This window comes from Ostrinia furnacalis, unplaced genomic scaffold, assembly GCF_004193835.3.
Source record: "Ostrinia furnacalis isolate ACB-3 unplaced genomic scaffold, ASM419383v2 OfSCF0396, whole genome shotgun sequence".
Taxonomy (NCBI): domain Eukaryota; kingdom Metazoa; phylum Arthropoda; class Insecta; order Lepidoptera; family Crambidae; genus Ostrinia; species Ostrinia furnacalis.
The window spans coordinates 25,125-45,067 of NW_021130635.1; the positions used below are offsets into that span (position 1 = coordinate 25,125).

The following is a 19,943-nucleotide window of genomic DNA, read 5'->3' on the forward strand; positions in this document are numbered from 1 at the left end:
AGGCTGTAGGCCGTGCCAAATAAATATACATACATACCCACATAAATACACTCGAAAAACATAATCATCCTTCTGGCGCAGTCGGGTAAAAACAAATGTATTTTTAGATATTATTAAGATTGATTGAATGGTCATAATAAATGTCTTATAGCCCGACCATCATAAGTTAGTATAGCTCTGGTCGGGCTATACTAACTTATGATTCAAATGGATAATGTTCAAGTCCTTCGATAGTCCTCATAGATATTCGATAATTATTGTCCGACATCACTAGCGTGTAGTGACAGCACCTGGACAGCACCACAGATGACAGCACTGTGGACTGACTGACAGTAAAAACTGTGGTCCGAAATGTCCGAATTTTACTGTTAAACTTGCAATCTCAATAACAATAAAGCACTACACCAGCGTTTTAGAAACAAGAAAAATGTAAAAGAGGACAAACATACGTAACATTGATAATATTTTGCAATTTAAAGTAAAATTACAAAAGTTATCGAAATATTTTCTATCAATTTAATATTAAATTAAAAACCATTCAACTTAATTCGGACTGATCACGGTATGGTCGTCTGCTGGCGTCTGTCTCTGTCTGTCTTTCTCAGTCAGATTTAATTAGGTACGTGCTCTGTGATTCTCATCGGCCGACCGGTACAAAAATACAAATCGGCGTAAAATCAATGGAAGTAAGTTTTAAAAAATGTGAGTGGTTCTACCACACAAAGGGACATAAACTTACTTTTCAGGTGAATACATGAGTACAGAAATGGCTGAAGATTATACTGAAATTCGGTGAACACAAATGTGAGTGAATATACCTATTAATTACTTAGCAGGTAAATAATTATTCTAGCTTTAAATGGTTTTTTAAGTCTGTAACCACAGATTTTGTCGTCACCGACGCCGCAAAGGAGCGAACCTTTTTTTTTATTATACTCCTGTATACAAAAAACAACATATTTTTGACCGTTTGTAAGAAAGAATTCTTTCTTTCTTTCTTTCTATATTTTTGACCATTTGTATGATGTTCGCCCCTTTGTGTTATTGGAGACGTTGTGTAAGGATGTTAATTTGTCCTTTTTAGGTTTCTCAAACACCAAAAAGTGACAACGGAGAAACTGAAAATAATTTTCAAAGTAATTCAACAGCATATTAAGTTATACAGGGTGGAAACGATAAGTGATCTCATTCCATTATTTCTAAACTATACAAGATATCGGAAACAGGTTACTGATCCTGAAAGTGCTTCATGAGCTCTTTCAAACGGTACTGATAATAGGTTACAAAATAAATTAGATCTATCTGAAAATTAATGTTTCCAGCTTTCATACTAAATGTATGTCAGCCACACAATATTAGAGTGTAATTTTTTTCATTGATTAATAATCTCTTAAAATAAAAAACTACTCTTAAAATAAAACCTCTTAATCTTCTAACTCTTAAAAATAGCATTTAATGTAATGTAACAGAGTATAAAGACCCAAAATGACTCCTTGTGGAAGCACAATCTTAAATGTGTTTTATTATTTTAATATTATTTTGTGCATTATTTTTTAATGAAAGGTTTCTAATGTTATAAGGCCCTAGATTAGAACATTGTAGGTATATGATACAAAGTCAAATGCTATGGACAGATCAAAGTGCTTTCATTATGGTATATTAAATAAATAATGATTTTGTAAATGTTTTACATTTATTTTCTAGGTAATAGATCCACAAAATCATACAAATTCAGATACCTGCAGTTATACTAAGGCCGAAGTTAACCTCGAGGTAATGTATATTACAATAGGCCCTTAAATAGGCCTAAGTAAAATTTTAATGTGCTACAATTTGAAATTGTAATGTTGACACTTTTAGGTGAGAAGATTTTCTGAAAATAGTGAAAAAACTAATAAGATTTCAAGTATAAAAAAATAGACAATTTAAAAACTAATGGGTTGCTCTGCTAGAGATTGTTACTCTCTTTTCAGGGGAAACAGGATTTAAAATTGTATAATAAGGGTTTTACATCTATTCTTTTTTTTTTCAGATGATATCAACAAAAGTGTTGTTAGAACGCACCAAATACTATGGTTGTGACCGTTGCAATCTTGTTTTCTTCCGACCAAAAGATGTAAAGATTCATGCAGTTAAACATAAACAAGATATTATGTAAGTATCTTGTAAAAAATCAAGCTATCTTTTACATAACGCGTGACTGAAAATTTAGGGGCTTATTCCACTATTCCCCGTTGACAATCCCCGTCAACGGGGATTAGTGAACTTTTTGTTCACTACTACCACTTTGGTACCCGCTCCAATAGCCATAACCAATATATATTTCAAAAGGCCTTTAGATGTAGGAAAATGTCTGCTATGGGGCCAGTTCTAATTCACGTTTTGAAAGCAGTAATTCCACTAAGTATTATAATGTGTGTATAACACAATCATCCATGTATACGAGTATGTACTATGACTACAATCTATTAATATAACTAAAAGAAGCCTTGAAAAGGAAAGGATTATACCTACGATGAACTACCCAAGCTATTAGCCCTTTATTCGCTTTCATCATCATCATCATTATCATTTTAGCCATAAGACGTCCAGTTGAACATAGGCCTCCCCCAATGATTTCCTCAATGGCCGGTTGGTGGCGGCCTGCATCCAGCGCTTTCCCGCTACCTTTATAAGGTCGTCGGTCCATCTTATGGGTGGACTTATTGGGTCTTGTGGATTTATTCGCTTTAGCAACCCATAATAAAACCCTTAAAAATAATAAAACTCCAACCCCTTTATTAATAAAAGTTACACCCTAGTTGAACTCTGATTTAAATTGTCATTTGGTATGGAAATGTCATTTTAATCCAAGGTTCATCCTAGGTATAACTTTTTTTTAAATAAGGGGGTAGTGTTCTTCAAATAAAAACATTTATTTCACAATTATCTCTACCAATAATTATAGAGTTAAGGAAGGATGCTGGAGCAGTAAACCCTTTATGCCTCGCATAACCTAAGTACCATAAGATGGACACGTATGATACTTCGGTTACACAAAAAGTATGTTTATCTTCGAACGCAACCAGATCTGAGGCTGGTGGCGATAGTAAATGTTGTTCGTCTTGGTAAGACCTTTCAAATGACACTACAAACATAACTAGGTATTGGAGCCGGGTATCATTTTGCAAAAAAATATGTTTATCTTCGAACACAACCAGATCTGAGGCTGGTGGCCATAGTAAAAGTTGTTCGTCTTGGTAAGACCTTTCAAACGACACTAGAAGCATATCTATTGGAGCCGGGTACCATTTTGCCCATTGTCCTTTAGAGCTTTTGTAGAAGACGTATTTTTAAGCTCTAGAATTTCAGTCCGTGTTTAGAAATATACTAAATTGTAATTCGTATACTTATGATTTATATTATGTCTGTCCTAATAAAGAAAATGAAAATATTGATGGGCACAACCGAATAGTTAAAATAATAACTGGGTAATATTTCGTCAGATAGTGTAGAACTGTAAAGGCATAGATTCGGGATGATAGATAAAAAAAAATGTATATTAGTAATTATATCGCTTTTAAACAATCTGGTCATCTTGTCCTAGCTCAGGGCCTTCATTTTTCTAATTTGTAATTACAACTGATGTGCAATTCGGTATCACGGTAAGTTCACGAGCTAACAAGACGAAACAACAGATGCACTTTCCATTAAAAGTCCGAAAACCTTATTTTTGAAACTAAAAGCAAATGTTCGTGCAGCGTTTGAATTGCGTTTGAGAAAAAGTAGTTTTCTATCAGCTTTTGAGTAAAGGCGCAGTTGCGCTCCGTTTACGTTTCAACTTCGTTTGAACTAGATGTCAAAACGCTACCGCGATATGGATTTCTCAAAAAGCAGATTTTCGTTCGTCTTCAGATTAGCAACAAAGAAAATAAATTGTCAATTTTGTGCTGCTAATCATCGTATAATTTTCCAGGAAAAGTGTGGACGACGACGACATCGACGACAGATTCGTAAAGCGTTTCTCGTGTGACGTGTGCGGGCGGCGCTTCGTGCAGCTCGGCACGCTGCGGGCGCACGCGGCGCTGCACGAGCCCTTCCCGCACGCCTGCCCCTGCGGCGTCGGCTTCTACCGCGCGCACGACCTCCGCGCCCACAGGAACCTGCTGCACCTCGACCAGATACAGCAGACGCTCGCCGCGCTCACCCACAGGCAACAGAGGGCGTCCAGACACAAGATCCGGCAGACAAAAGTGGTTAAAGCAGCCAAAAAGGAACCGAAGCTGAAAATAGTCGAACCAGTAAAAAAAGTAAACAAACAAAAACGTTCGACCGAGACCCTAACAAGATACAGGTCTGAAGACGAGAATTTTATCATACCAAACGATGACAATAGTTTCTCATGTCCGACTTGCTATAAGATATTCAAATCTAAGCAAAGCGTGGTGGTTCATCTCGCCACCCACGCCCCGGTGAAGCCGATCCTCTGCAGTTATTGCGGCAGAGAATTTAGAAGGCTGCAAAATTTGAGGTCACATGAGCGGATACACAGAGGGGAGAAGCCGTTCAAATGCTCGTTTTGCCCCAAAGTGTCCGGCGACGCGTCGACGCACAAGCGCCATGAGCGCACGCACACCGGCGTCAAGCCCCACAGGTGCAACTTCTGCGGGAAGAAGTTCGCCGACGCCAGCGGGCTCAACGCTCACCGCAAACGGCACGAAGGCACAAAAGACGTCAAATGCCCGCATTGCCCCAAAATGTTCTGGGATAAAAAGACCTTAAGACAACACATCCCCGTTCACAGTGACGAAAAGAACTTCGAATGTCAAATATGCTCAAAAAGATTTTCGCAAAAATGTTACCTCAGAGTGCACTTGAAAGTTCACGGAGTTGAAAGATTTGAGTGTGACTACTGTGGGTTCCTTTCTATACACAAATATAATTTAATGACACACATACAAAATAAGCACATGCATAAAAAGGAACCGAAGCCGAAAATTACAGTCGATCCAGTCAAAAAACAAAAACGTTGGACTGAATCCACGGCGACGAGATACAGGTCCGAAGAAGATAATCTTATCAAACCAAACGACGACAATAGCTTCTCGTGTCCAACTTGCTATAAGATATTCAAATCTAAGGACAGCATGGTGGTTCATCTCGCCACCCACGCCCCGGTGAAGCCGATCCTCTGCAGTTATTGCGGCAGAGAATTTAAAAGGCTGCAAAATTTGATTTCACATGAGCGGATACACAGAGGGGAGAAGCCGTTCAAATGCTCGTTTTGCCCCAAAGTGTCCGGTGACCCCTCGACGCACAAGCGCCATGAGCGCACGCACACCGGCGTCAAGCCATACAGGTGCGACTTCTGTGAGAAGAAGTTCGCCGACGCCAGCGGGCTCATCGCTCACCGCAAACGGCAGCACGAAGGCACAAAAGACGTCGAATGCCCGCATTGCCACAAAATGTTCTGGGATAAAAAGGCCTTAAGACGACACATCCCCGTTCACAGTGACGTCAAAAAAGTAACAAAACAAAAACGTTCGACCGAATCCCTAACAAGATACAGGTCCGAAGACGAGAATTTTATCATACCAAACGACGATAATAGTTTCTCGTGTCCGACTTGCTATAAGATATTCAAATCTAAGCGAAACGTGGTGATTCATCTCGCCACCCACGCCCCGGTGAAGCCGTACGCGTGCAAATTGTGCGGTCAGAGGTTCACGCAAACGTCGGGGTTCTACAAGCACATGAAAGTACACAGCGGCGTCACGGAGTTCCGCTGCAGTTTTTGCGGCAAAGAATTTAGAAGGCTGGAAAATTTGAGGTCTCATGAGCGGATACACAGAGGGGAGAAGCCGTTCAAATGCTCGTTTTGCCCCAAAGTGTCCGGCGACGCGTCGACGCACAAGCGCCATGAGCGCACGCACACCGGCGTTAAGCCCCACAGGTGCAACTTCTGCGGGAAGAAGTTTGCCGACGCCAGAGGGCTCATCGCTCACCGCAAACGGCACGAAGGCACAAAAGACGTCAAATGCCCGCATTGCCCCAAAATGTTCTGGGATAAAAAGACCTTAAGACAACACATCCCCGTTCACAGTGACGAAAAGAACTTCGAATGTCAAATATGCTCGAAAAGATTTTCGCAAAAATGTTACCTCAGAGTGCACTTGAAAGTTCACGGAGTTGAAAAATTTGAGTGTGACTACTGTGGGTTCCTCTCTATACACAAATATAATTTAATGACACACATACAAAATAAGCACATGCATAAAAAGGAACCGAGGCCGAAAATTACAGTCGAACCAGTCAAAAAACAAAAACGTTGGACCGAATCCGCGGCGACGAGATACAGGTCCGAAGACGAGAATTTTATCATACCAAACGATGACAATAGTTTCTCATGTCCGACTTGCTATAAGATATTCAAATCTAAGCAAAGCGTGGTGGTTCATCTCGCCACCCACGCCCCGGTGAAGCCGATCCTCTGCAGTTATTGCGGCAGAGAATTTAGAAGGCTGCAAAATTTGAGGTCACATGAGCGGATACACAGAGGGGAGAAGCCGTTCAAATGCTCGTTTTGCCCCAAAGTGTCCGGCGACGCGTCGACGCACAAGCGCCATGAGCGCACGCACACCGGCGTCAAGCCCCACAGGTGCAACTTCTGCGGGAAGAAGTTCGCCGACGCCAGCGGGCTCAACGCTCACCGCAAACGGCACGAAGGCACAAAAGACGTCAAATGCCCGCATTGCCCCAAAATGTTCTGGGATAAAAAGACCTTAAGACAACACATCCCCGTTCACAGTGACGAAAAGAACTTCGAATGTCAAATATGCTCGAAAAGATTTTCGCAAAAATGTTACCTCAGAGTGCACTTGAAAGTTCACGGAGTTGCAAGATTTGAGTGTGACTACTGTGGGTTCCTTTCTATACACAAATATAATTTAATGACACACATACAAAATAAGCACATGCATAAAAAGGAACCGAGGCCGAAAATTACAGTCGAACCAGTCAAAAAACAAAAACGTTGGACCGAATCCACGGCGACGAGATACGGGTCCGAAGAAGAGAATCTTATCAAACCAAACGACGACAATAGCTTCTCGTGTCCAACTTGCTATAAGATATTCAAATCTAAGGACAGCATGGTGGTTCATCTTGCCACCCACGCCCCAGTTAAGCCGATCCTCTGCAGTTATTGCGGCAGAGAATTTAGAAGGCTGCAAAATTTGAGGTCACATGAGCGGATACACAGAGGGGAGAAGCCGTTCAAATGCTCGTTTTGCCCCAAAGTGTCCGGTGACCCGTCGACGCACAAGCGCCATGAGCGCACGCACACCGGCGTCAAGCCCTACAGGTGCGACTTCTGTGAGAAGAAGTTCGCCGATGCCAGCGGGCTCATCTCTCACCGCAAACGGCAGCACGAAGGCACAAAAGACGTCAAATGCCCGCATTGCCCCAAAATGTTCTGGGATAAAAAGGCCTTAAGACAACACATTCCCGTTCACAGTGACGTAAAGAACTTCGAATGTCAAATATGCTCAAAAAGATTTTCGCAAAAATGTTACCTCAGAGCGCATTTGAAAGTTCACGAAGTTGAAAGATTTGAGTGTGACTACTGTGGGTTCCGTTCTAGACACAGATATAGTTTAAAGAATCACATACAAATGCATATGTTTAAGTTTACTGATAAAAAGAAACACTACTCTATTGTGCATAGTAAGGGTGCCCACATGTGTAGTTATTGTGATAAAAAATTCAAAAATAATTTGTTATTGAAGAAACATTATATGCGAGTTCATAGCAATGTAACGAACGAGGTTTGAATGGGATTAATGTGGTGAACGATTTTATGAAAAATCTAATCTTGTATAGGTACCATATACTTTCACAACATTCAACGTTGTTGTATTGTTAAATTGTTATAATTTGCTGTGAAAAGTTCATTTTCGATTTGAAGAAACACAAAGCTAAAAATCATAATCCTCCTTCTGACGCAGTCGTGTAAAAAGAGTGTGCCAGTAAGTTTTACTCTTGTTTTTTTGTTTTGGTCTGTGTCAAAAGAGTGTGTCGCTGGGTTCAAATGCGAAAGTGACAAGGTCCTTGCGTCAAAGAGAAAGTTCAAAGAAATCAATACCCTGTATAGTTTCTAACATGGCTAAAATCGGAACCAGCGATCCGGTATTGACGGTGGCGCCCCGCTGTCAATGTCACGGATAGGACAGTTCAGTATATTGGAACTTTATCTGTGGCCAAAGTCAGTAAATCTAATTTTGTCATTGCGGCCTTTGTCCCAGTAAAAACCGAGATTCAATGCGTCAACACGTAGAACGGAACTGGAATGTAAATAGAATATAATTGATAAAAGGGCTTATTCCAATAATCCCCGATGACAATCCCCGTCAACGGGGATTAGTGAACTTTTTGTTCATTAATCCCCGTTAACGCCAAATGGAGCTCATAATGGGGAATATGGGGATTAATGAACTAAAAAGTTATTTATAGCCTGACCAGGAACATAAAAACCCTCGCCATGTTGCGGAAAACTAATGGTACTAATTTCTTTTAATGGTAACAGTAACTGAAAACTTCATTGACATGTCACCTTGCATGTCAGAGTGTAAACAAACTTTATTTTAAATGTGCGCAATTGATTTTGTGAATTGAATAGCTAAAATCTTTTTATAGTCGTGAAAGAAAAGTGGTTCACAATGTGTTAAAGTATTTGTCGAAGAGAAATACTAAGGGTTCGGACAATATTTTCATTGAATAATGTTTTCGACAAAGGTTGTCAAATTGACTGACATGTTTATCGTATAGTACAGTCCACTATGAAAATTAGCTGTGGTTTGTTTCAACTACCTATTTTAAAGTTTTTTGTCACTTTCTAAGTGTTGAATTTTATGGAATTGGGAAAGAAGTACCGAGTTTGAAGCGTTCATGAGCAGACATTGCAGTTGAATATTCAAGTTCTGAATTTGATTATTGATGAATAATAAAATAAATCCTACTAACTCGATTGATGGTTTCATTTAATTTATTTAAACCAGGTTACCTATAATAATATGTTTTCGTTAATTTATGAAAATATGAAGCGTTCATGAGCAGACATTGCAGTTGAATATTCAAGTTCTGAATTTGATTATTGATGAATAATAAAATAAATCCTACTAACTCGATTGATGGTGTCATTTCATTTATTTAAACCAGGTTACCTATAATAATATTTTTTCGTTAATTTATGAAAATATCAAATTAGCCCGTAATCCTGAATCCTGATACATAAAGTTAGCCTATTAATTTAACACAGGTACGACTGTACTCAGTGTTGCACTATCAAATGCCATTGTCGCGCCTCTATGCCAGGGTTTTTATGTTCCTGATCAGGCTATAATTAATTTAATTATTTTTTTAAGTATTGTAATTAGGCTTAAATTTAATTCGATCAATAAGCGAGTTCTTATCCAATAATAAATAGAAGGTACCTGATTCATGCATTAGTATTTTATTTTTAACGTAATGGTAATAGCTCAAATTGGCGTTAACGGGGATTATTGAACAAAAAGTTCACTAATCCCCGTTGACGGGGATTGTCAACGGGGAATCGTGGAATAAGCCCATAAAAGTTGAGATCATGTTTTGTCAAGTTAAAAGGTTCTGTATTTGTATATGTTAAGGCTAAAGATAGTTGTGAACATAAACTTAAGATTAGCCGGCTAAACTTAAATTTATCTTCGAGAAGCAGCTAAAGTTCGATAGCATGTTAGTTTGCGTCGTGATATTCCATCTTTAGCCGGCTAATGTGCACATTAGCCAAAACGAAACGGCTAAAAATGTATTCGATGGGCGCGCCATCAGGCCGGCGGAGGGCTTGAGGGGGCGGTGGGGAGACAACGCGCGCGTGTTTTATTTTGTAATTTTAAATACCTACAGAAGATTCAATTGTAATGACCATATGGTTCCTTATTATTTTATTTTAATGATTAGGTAGATATTGTTTTAAGTGATTAATATTTTGTTATTGTAATAATTGTAATTTTGAATACCTACATAGGTTCATAAAAGTATGTGTCATGAAAGTGATTATTTTTAACATGTTCCGCCGCGGTAACGGCACATACAGTAAAGGTGGAATTCATTCATATTCTGGGTCTCGCCGTTTTCACGAAAATCAATCTAAAAATCACTACGGCAACAACCGTCGATTTTACATTAGAGTTTCATAGAGAGCAGACTTGTTGTTGCAAAATATTGTGAACAAACAGTACGGGTATAGGTGTATGAAACATTTATGTGAAGATTGTTAGTGTCATAGTGGACTGGAGTACAGCGTCGGAACGTGTTAATAAAGTTTTCGTGTCAAAATAGTAAACATTATTACATTGTTTCCTTTTCCATTTCCTTCTACATTTTTAGCCAAGGGTCTGCGGTAACACTTAAGTTTAGCCGGCTAAGATAGAAGAAACTAACATTAACACCTCGTCGAAGATAAACTTAAGTTTAGCCGGCTAATTTTAAGTTTATGTTCACACCTATCTTTAGCCGTAACATATTAGATATTACTAATACTATTAAAATAGTACATAAAATTAAATGTCAAACTAAAAATGAGTTTTACTCTTAGCCTTTGCATGTCTTATAATCTTTTTGCTTTATCATGCTCTGTGAGCGCTTTTCGAGACCAACATTGAGCAAGACTAAAGCTTTGTTTGCACTGGTCGAGTAATTTAGTAGTGCAACTACAGAATGTAATTCAACTTTATTTGGTGTTCGGACATGTTTAGCACTAAATTACTCGCCACTCGACAAGGCATAAGACTGGGTTGCACTTCTTTATCTGTGGTTGCACTCTTAACAAATTTCAAAAGTGTATCTGTCGACTTCTTGGCGGGAATCTGAAGCGTCATAATAGCGGTTTTGTTTTATTTCCTCAAATTCGTGTTTGGGCGACTATTCATGTGTAATAATGGTGGATTATTAACCATTGAGTGTGGGCAAGTGAAGCAAAACAGTGCATCGTGATTCTTCTGGTTCTCTCAAGTTGTCCATAGGTCTCAGTAAAGCACCACAACTTTACTCAGACTCAAAGGGTGGGAAGGGGTATCATCTATCATCCTACATTATATCATTACTTGATCTCATTTTGTATCTCGTATCTAAGCTCGTATCGTATAGGTAAGTACTTGAAAATAGCACAAATCAAGTCGCCCTCGACGTGTATTGCCAACATCATCAAAAAAGAAGAAGAAGTATATCAGTCTGTTAGTCTCATTAATTTATTACTTGCTCAGTGATTTTACGTTATGCTGCTTTTACACTGCGCGGAAATTAGCCAAGTCAAGTAAAAAAAACAGTGTGGTGGGGATGAAAAATGAATGAAATCCGCCAGTACGTGCGCTCTGTGCTGTGACTGTCTCTTGCTGTCACTCTTTGTCTGTGCCACAGAAGAATAATGTCTTCTTCTTCTTCTCCTCTATGCTATGCCTCTATGGCTATTGTGTTTCCACGTTTGCCCCCTTTTGTACCCTTTGCACCACCCAATGTCACGTGAGCGAAGAATAATTATGTCTAGAACTCTTAATTTTAAATCGACGGAATTTTGATATTTCAGAAGTGTTGCCAACATTGAAACATTCCCACTTACCACTAAGAATGGAGAGCATTTTCACAAATTAAAAAATAATCCTTTCGTGAATTTAAGGTTGCAATTGAAAAACTAAGACTTAAAAATGTACTGATCATTAGTAGATGGTTATTTAAGTTTTTATTAACACATTTTTGAAGTTACAAAAAATTAGGAACATTATTTTTCTATTACTGGACTCCCTGGCCAATAATCCATAGGTTACAAACCTTTTTTATGAAAATCCTTTTGTTAATAAAATCTTCGCTTCATAAAATAGCCAATTTAACAAGATGCCAATTTTATAATCCAAGTTGATTATGATGGTTTTTCTATTTAATCTCTAAAATGTACATAAAATAATTAGTGTACATTGAATTCACAAAACAAACAATAGTTCATTCTTGTAAGTTGTACTTGATGAAATTTCATTTTAATAATTCAAAGCAAAAAAGGCTTATTACTAGGCATGGAAATGATTGCTATTTTCCGTTCATTTTCATTTCATGAAATGATGATTTTTATTTATGTGATTTCACATGTGAAATTTCACAGGCAATGATTTTTATTCGCAGTGTTAAAATATAGCTCTTTCATATAATGTGCTACTTTTAATGAAGTATGAATTATGATGAACGATTGCTAATTAGCTACCTATATTGAATGTGACTTAATATTGGAAACGTTAAAAGTTACCGTAATCGGGACTCAGGTGTGATTAATGAAATTCATTTCATATGACTTTTCACCTGCTATTCATGAAATGTTCCATGCCTAACTTATTACATCTGAATTGTCAAAAAATGACAGCTGTCAGAATTCCGTCAATTTCCGTCGAATTAAAAATCGGACTTTTTTTAGTCTGCTGTGCTGTGGCCCGGTACGAAAATCGAAAATAAAGTGTAGCATAAATTAATAAAATTTTATTAATCTAAGGTACCTTTTAGACAAATGCTCTGTTATAAAAACAAAAGATAGAAGTTAAAAATGTGAGTGCCTCTACTAATAAACACTATTCATGATATTACCTAAGTATTTATACGTAACTAAAATAACTATAACCTCAACTCAACTCTTAGGTTGAACTTGTAAACTAATAGCTTTTAAGACAAAGATGGTAGGTATTTATCCTATTCTACGTATAAATGTATTGCTCCTCCTTTTTTTTTTCAATTTTGCAGGTATAAAAGTTTATGTTAAACAGTGTTAAACTAATTCACACAAGCTTTTGTTTTCTTTTGACACTTGCTTGCTACTATCACAATCCTTACCTACCTGTCTGTGATTAGTATAAAAGTTCTTACATTACAAATTGAAATGAATGGAATATTTTAATGTAATATTGTATTGCTTTGTTCTAGGTAGAAGAACCTTCTAAAAATGTTGACAAAGTTAATGATCCATGACTGAAGTTGCTGATTTAAATGTAAATTCAAATTGAATTTGTTTTTTAATACTTAATTTTAAAAAATTGGTACAGAAATGGCTGAGGATGACACTGAAACTAATTTGAACATGAATGGGACTGATGATAATACTAAGGTGGTATTTATTTGTTTTAGCTTTCAATATTTTCATATAAGAATAATTTATGTTAAAAACATCAGATAAAAAATAGTTGATATGTTATGAAAGTATTATTAGCAACATATTTTTTGTCAATAACCATCGGTTTGAAAATGTTTAATAATGTTTGTCTTCTAGGTTTTACAACCACTGAAAAGTAACAATGAAGAAAATGAAAATTTTGACAGTAATTCAACAAATAAAATGGTAATTCAATTATTTATTTTATTAACCAAGATACTAATATTTCACTCACTATTGGTTGATTTTTTTTAATATGCACTTAATTTTAGGTAATGGTACCTGGTGAAATTATGAATGAAATATCACAAAGCAATAATAATTTGATTACAAATGACTTAGATTTGAAGCTAGAAACTGATGCAGAGGTAATTTAAACATTATTTATATTTTTTATAGTGACATGTCCAGGGCTAAGTCCAGGGTTCGAAAATATCATCACAAATATTGGATAATTATATTCCCAGCTTCACACTTACTTATAACTTTCCTCGTAAATCATTATATTTTGATGAAAATTACATTAAAATCCATTGCATAGTTTAAATTAAAGATCTAAGCATACAGACACTGGGAGGGGGCATTTTGTTTTATAATATGTAAAAATGTGGTGTGTTTACCCATCAACAAACAGTAGTACAGTCAACAGCTTCAAGCTATACATTTTTGTCGCCAAACATTTACCTATCACAGCCACCTAACGTGCCACAGTGTTCATCTTGATGTACTGACACCTGTACATTGAGATTGAATGGCCTTGTTTTAGGGAATTGATACAATGCAACACATTATTGATAAAACACACATGATAATAATGATCATACTAGATAATGGTGATAATGACACTATGAAAACCGCTTCTGTACATAGTAAATAAATAGATATTTATGATTATTAAATAAGTGCATGTAAAGTATGCTTAATAGTGAAATATTTCAAATATTATTATTATTTCAGGTCATGGAACCATCTATTATTGTTAATAAAAATTCACATGATAGTTCAGACAAGAGTTTCAATGTGAACAATAATAATATTGAGGTACTTAATTGCAATATTTTAAAAGATTTCAGATTAATGATAAACTGAGAGTAATATTATATTATGTCCTTAATATTATATTTCAGGTAAACAAACTGTCTAATAATAACAATGAAAAATGTCCTGACACCTTAGTCAGCAGCACAACTAAAGATGAAGATCAAAATACTACCATTTCTGAAGTAAATATTACAAAGGTAATCTAGTCAAATGTATAGATAGAACATTCATAGAAGCCTATAAATGCACAGATTAATCATTGTCTAGTAACAGTCCTTTGCTAAATTTGGAGTTTTCCCCCTAAGACGTGCTAAGGAGTTTGAACTGTCTCGATTTTCTTATAGCCAGTCATCCTGCTAACTGTTTAAAAGTATGGATCCATAGAGTTTGGTTTTCTAGAACTTCTGAAATAATGAATTGTTTGTAACTCTAAGAAAAGGTATTTAACGAATAAAGTATAAATGAGGACCTAGCATGAGTCCTTGTGGAAGTCCAATCTTAAAATTTATTTCAATTTTTATAAAAATGTAGGAATGCTTTATTATTAAAATAGGTTTCAATCACAAAACTAGTACTGTTACTAGTTTTGTAGTTATGTGGTACAAAGTCAAACGCTAAGGACAGGTCAAAATGCTTCCGTTATGATGTTGTAAATGTTTTTTTTAATACAAATTTATTTATTTTCTAGGTACTAGACCCACAAAATAATTCAAATTTAGACAACAGCAGTAGCAGCAATACTAAGGTCGAAGTTAGTCTCGAGGTAATTTATTACATAGGGCTAAGTTAAAATGTAATGTGGTACAATACAATTTATAATATAATAATGTTGAAATTTTTAGGTGAGAAGAAGTCCAGAAAATTGTCATAAAACGAATAACATTTCAATTGTAAAGTTAGAGCATGTAAGTATAAGCGAGTATTTAAAAAAGGTGCAGTCCTGTTGTCCCCCCTGCTTGGCCCCCCTAGGGGAGCCAACAGGATTTCGAAATCCTGTTGTCCCCCCTGGCTAGGGGAGACAACAGGACTAGATTTTTAATCAATATTCATCACTGTAGGTTTCTCTGCTGAGAATTGTATTGTCACTCTTTTTGTAGACGAAATAATTTTAAAAATGTTTTATTGTCAGGGTTTAATACTGAAGCCTTACTAACCACGCATTTTTTTTTTCAGATGATGTCAATAAAAGTGTTGTTAAAACGCACAAAGTACTACGGATGCGACAAATGTAATCTTGTATTCTTCCGACCAAAGGATGTAAAACTCCATGCAGTAAAACATATACAACCTACGTAAGTATCTTTTTAAAATTATCACGTTATTTATATTTTATGCTAATATCTTTTAAAAATATTTATATGATCAACCAAAAACTTATACTAGAATGAAGAAGACGACACTATCGACACATATTACTTACTAGAATGTACGTATATTATGTGCCGTCTTTTTTTTATTGCGCTGATTCTGCTCCACACTGATGGCTGGAGCCTATAATAGACGGTATTGTTTGTTTACACATACAATGTCACTATTTTATCGCAATTTCTCACAAAACTTGCGCGCAAAGGGCAAACCATAAATAAAAATAAATAAAGGCAAATAAGTAAAATCATCAAACTTCTAACGCTCGTAACTCAGTTCAGACTGAGTTTAGAAGTATACATGTTGTAGTAAGTTTGGTTTATTACACTATTTTGTCATCAAAAAACAAAGTTTAGTCGATGGCCGCGCGAAAAAAAAAAGACGCCACCTTCCATACAAAATCTGGCATTGCCATTTATTCTGGGTAGTGAATAGTCAGATAGTTTAGAGGCGGATATTATTAGAATTAGTTAAAGAAATTGTAATTGTATCGCTTTAGAATCTGGCACATAAAATATTTGAAAAACATTTTCTTAAAATCAATCAAAAGTTAGCTCATTGTGCCATCTGCTTAACTCCTTTTCTGATGGGGAGCATTGAGCATTGTGGGGCTGATCATCATATAATTTTCCAGGAAAAGTGTGGACGACGACGACGCCGACGACAGATTCGTGAAGCGTTTCTCGTGTGACGTGTGCGGGCGGCGCTTCGTGCAGCTTAGCACGCTGCAGGCGCACGCGGCGCTGCACGAGCCCTTCCCGCACGCCTGCCCCTGCGGCGTCGGCTTCTACCGCGCGCACGACCTCCGCGCCCACAGGAACCTGCTGCACCTCGACCAGATACAGCAGACGCTCGCCGCGCTCACGGAACGGGAACAGAGGGCGTTCAAACACGAGATCTGGCAGCCGAACGTCCTTTACACCGTCAAAAAGGAACCGAAACCAGAAATTAAAGTCGAACCGGTCAAAAAAGTGAAAAAAACCAGGCGTCGGACCGGATCCATGACGGCGACGTACAGGTGCAAAGAAGAGAATTTAATAATAGCAAACGACGACAAAACTTTCTCGTGCCCGACCTGCCGTAAGGTGTACAAAACGAAGCGCAACGTGGTGGTGCATCTCGCCTCCCACGCCCCGGTGAAACCGTACGCGTGCAAATTGTGCGGTCAGAGGTTCACGCAAACGTCAGGGCTCTCCACGCACATGAAGATACACAGCGGCGTCAAGGAGTTTCGCTGCAGTTATTGCGGCAAAGAATTTCTAAGCCTGCACAATATGAGGAATCACGAGCGGATTCACACGGGGGAGAAGCCGTTCAAATGCTTGTTTTGCCCCAAAGCGTTCAGCGACCCGTCGGCGCTCAAGCGCCACGAGCGCACCCACACGGGCGTGAAGCCCTACGAGTGCAGCTTCTGCGGGATGAAGTTCAGCGACGCCAGCGGGCTCATCGTGCACCGCAAACGGCACAGCGGCACGAAAGACGTCAAATGTCCGCATTGCCCCAAATATTTCTGGAATAAAAACGCCTTAAATGTACACCTCACCGTTCACAGAAACGAAAAGAACTTCGAATGTCAAATATGCTCCAAGAGATTTTCGCGGAAATGTTACCTCAAATTACACTTGGGAATTCACGAAGATAAAAAATTTGAGTGCGACTACTGTGGGCACCTTTCTGGGAACAAACATAATTTAGCAACCCACATACAAATTAAGCACATGCATATATTTCGTACAGAAAGATTTGAGTGCGACTACTGTGGGTTCCGGTCTCGAGTCAAACTTAATTTAATTAAGCACATACAAAATATGCACATGTGTATGTTTACTGATAAAGTTAAACACTACACTGTTGGGAATGAGGGTGTTCATATGTGTAGTTATTGCGATGGAAAATTTAAAAAGAATGTTTTACTCAAGAGACATTACATGCAAGTTCATAGCAATGTAACGAGATATGAATGTGATGAATGTGGTAAACGGTTTTATTTGAAATCGAGTCTTCGGTATCATATATTTTCACAACATTCAACACTCTTGTATTGCCATACTTGCCGGAAGAGTTTCATTTCAGAATCCTGCTTGAAGAAACACAAAGCTAAAAAAAACTGTGTCTCCGAGTTCAAATGTGAGATTTGTGACAAGATTCTAACGTCTAAGTCCGGTTTTGTATCACATTTGAATGTTCATACTGAAAAATTGAATTTTCATTGCGACATTTGTCCAAGCAAATTTAAAACCAGATCTTTAATGCTTCGACACCTTAAATTCAGTCATAAATATATTTACCAGACTAAATCAAAACGTTCTAAATAGTGATGTTCATTCAATTATTGAAATACTTTGTAAACTTGTAATTTTTGAAGACTGAAGTTCACGGTCCACTACTCTATTGTTACACAAGACATTCCGAACTTTCGAAGTACAATTAATTTCCATACCCAGCTTTTACTGTTGATTGTAACAAATACATTTAAACTCATGGACCCGTTCGAAAAAAAATTGCTTTTTTATTTTTAATGTCGCCGTGAACCAGTTGGAAATCAAAGTTTGAACTTACATTTCTTGAAAATAATAGAGGCTGAAATAATAGGACCTTTGGGAATAAGCCAAAATGTGGCACATTGTTGTAATCGTTATGGAATTTTGTTGGCAAAAGAACAGATTATACATAATATAAGATGTTATTGTATTCAAATATTATATTATTATGATCTGTGCGATTGCTTTGAGAAGTCAAGTAATACCCATACAACAATCCAGGCTAGTTGATGACCCAGCCCAGAGCATACCTACTTTTCTCCCATAAAATGCCCATAAATGGTTATGGCGAAATATTTTCGGCGAGTCAATTGATTATTTTGGTTTCAAACTTAAAAATCAAATTTTAATATCAATTGAAAAGTAGGTAATAAGGGCTCTTTGGGCTATAATTGTGGTATTTTAGAATAGACGTGCCTTATAAACTTAATGTTAACTCATTTAGTTAAATAAAAACAAGAGGTTTTTATGTAATTGATTGTCAAAATCATTTAGCTCGCCATTTATTCTATAAATAGGTACTTCGAGAATGTAGCATTGAGTTATATTGTAGCTATTTGGTATTTTTTTCCCTATTCCTAGTGTAACGCAAAATGGTGCAACTCATCGGGGACAAAGCTAAAAATTGTGTTCATTAATAAATATTAAGGTTCTGAATAAATTATATTAATGCTCTCTCTCTCTTTAATCTCCGAGAGCCAGTAACATGAAAAATTACTAGTTACAGGACCTATTTTTTATTGTTGGAATGAGAGAAAAATCATATTATCAAAGTATAAATCAGTTATGGCAAAAGTATTATTTATTCGCATTCCACTGTGCTATTGTTGTGATTTTACGCAGTTTAAGTTTTGTTATAAGACAAATAAATTTTTGGAAACATGAGAAATGAAATTGTTTAACCTTATTAATTAAAAAATATATTAAGAATGTTGTCAGTTCCATTGTTTCCATTTTAATGTTAAGTTTTGAATGATAAATTATTATGGTTCATCGTTGATATGAATCTCAAGAAATACTGTGTTTTATATCATTTACAATTAGTATTCTATTCCTATTATACCGGGTTACCTACGCCATATCGAATGACAAATGATCGAAAATCAAAATATCGAATACGTTTCATCGAACGATCAAAATATCGAACGATCAAAATACCGAATGCTCAAAATATCGAACGTTCAGAATATCGAACGATCAAAATATCGAAAGTCGATATAGACGTTTTTATTAAATTTCATCATGCATCATTTCTGAACTTTCCTTTTTGGGACAGGCTAGGCTTATAATAGGTCCCCACGGACATTATTCTCAAAATTTATAAACTTGAAGAAAGTTCGATATTTTGATCGTTCGATGAAACGTATTCGATATTTTGATTTTCGATCATTTGTCATTCGATATGGCGTAGGTAACCCTATTATACCACCAGTTAAGTTTAGTGAAATGTTTACAGAAAACAATCAATTTTGTTAAAATCATAGTTTGTAAGAAGATTGTGTATCGTTTAATTATTGAATTCAACATGATTGGTATATCAGACTGACTAGATGTGTTATCAATTTACTTACTTTTAAAATAAGTCGTTAAATGATGATTTATGGATCAATAAAATACTGAGGTGTATTTTGAGGAGAATTGTTGTTTTTATTTATGATGGCGATGTCCATTTTCCCTCTTTTATAATAGATAGATTCTTCCAATATTTGCTTTTAATATGTTGTTTTGTTTCATGAAAGATAGCATTTTAACCATTTAATGTGTTACTAGATATCTGTACTATTAGATATCTACCACAAATA

At 36.7% G+C, this 19,943-nt stretch overlaps 1 protein-coding gene across 1 annotated transcript; it reads left to right on the forward strand.

The window, feature by feature from the left end:
* Positions 1-86: 86 nt before the first annotated feature.
* On the forward strand, positions 87-19,736 carry LOC114362871 (zinc finger protein 729). Its single transcript, XM_028318439.1, has 14 exons — positions 87-804; positions 1,705-1,773; positions 2,033-2,154; positions 3,956-7,805; positions 12,470-12,488; positions 13,089-13,150; positions 13,313-13,381; positions 13,468-13,563; positions 14,153-14,236; positions 14,323-14,433; positions 14,925-14,999; positions 15,079-15,141; positions 15,410-15,528; positions 16,236-19,736. Exons 3-14 carry the CDS (start codon positions 2,033-2,035, stop codon positions 17,914-17,916), a joined length of 6,351 nt encoding a protein of 2,116 aa, XP_028174240.1. The 5' UTR covers positions 87-804; positions 1,705-1,773; the 3' UTR covers positions 17,917-19,736.
* Positions 19,737-19,943: the final 207 nt, after the last annotated feature.

What these genes read in the sequence shown, in the direction of transcription:
- LOC114362871 (XM_028318439.1), top strand. Translation starts at nt 2,033, where the DNA reads ATGATATCAACAAAAGTGTTGTTAGAACGCACCAAATACTATGGTTGT. An exon ending in TGAACAATAATAATATTGAG is followed by an intron (nt 14,237 to 14,322) that starts GTACTTAATTGC and finishes ATTATATTTCAG; the next exon opens with GTAAACAAACTGTCTAATAA. An exon ending in GTAAAACATATACAACCTAC is followed by an intron (nt 15,529 to 16,235) that starts GTAAGTATCTTT and finishes ATAATTTTCCAG; the next exon opens with GAAAAGTGTGGACGACGACG.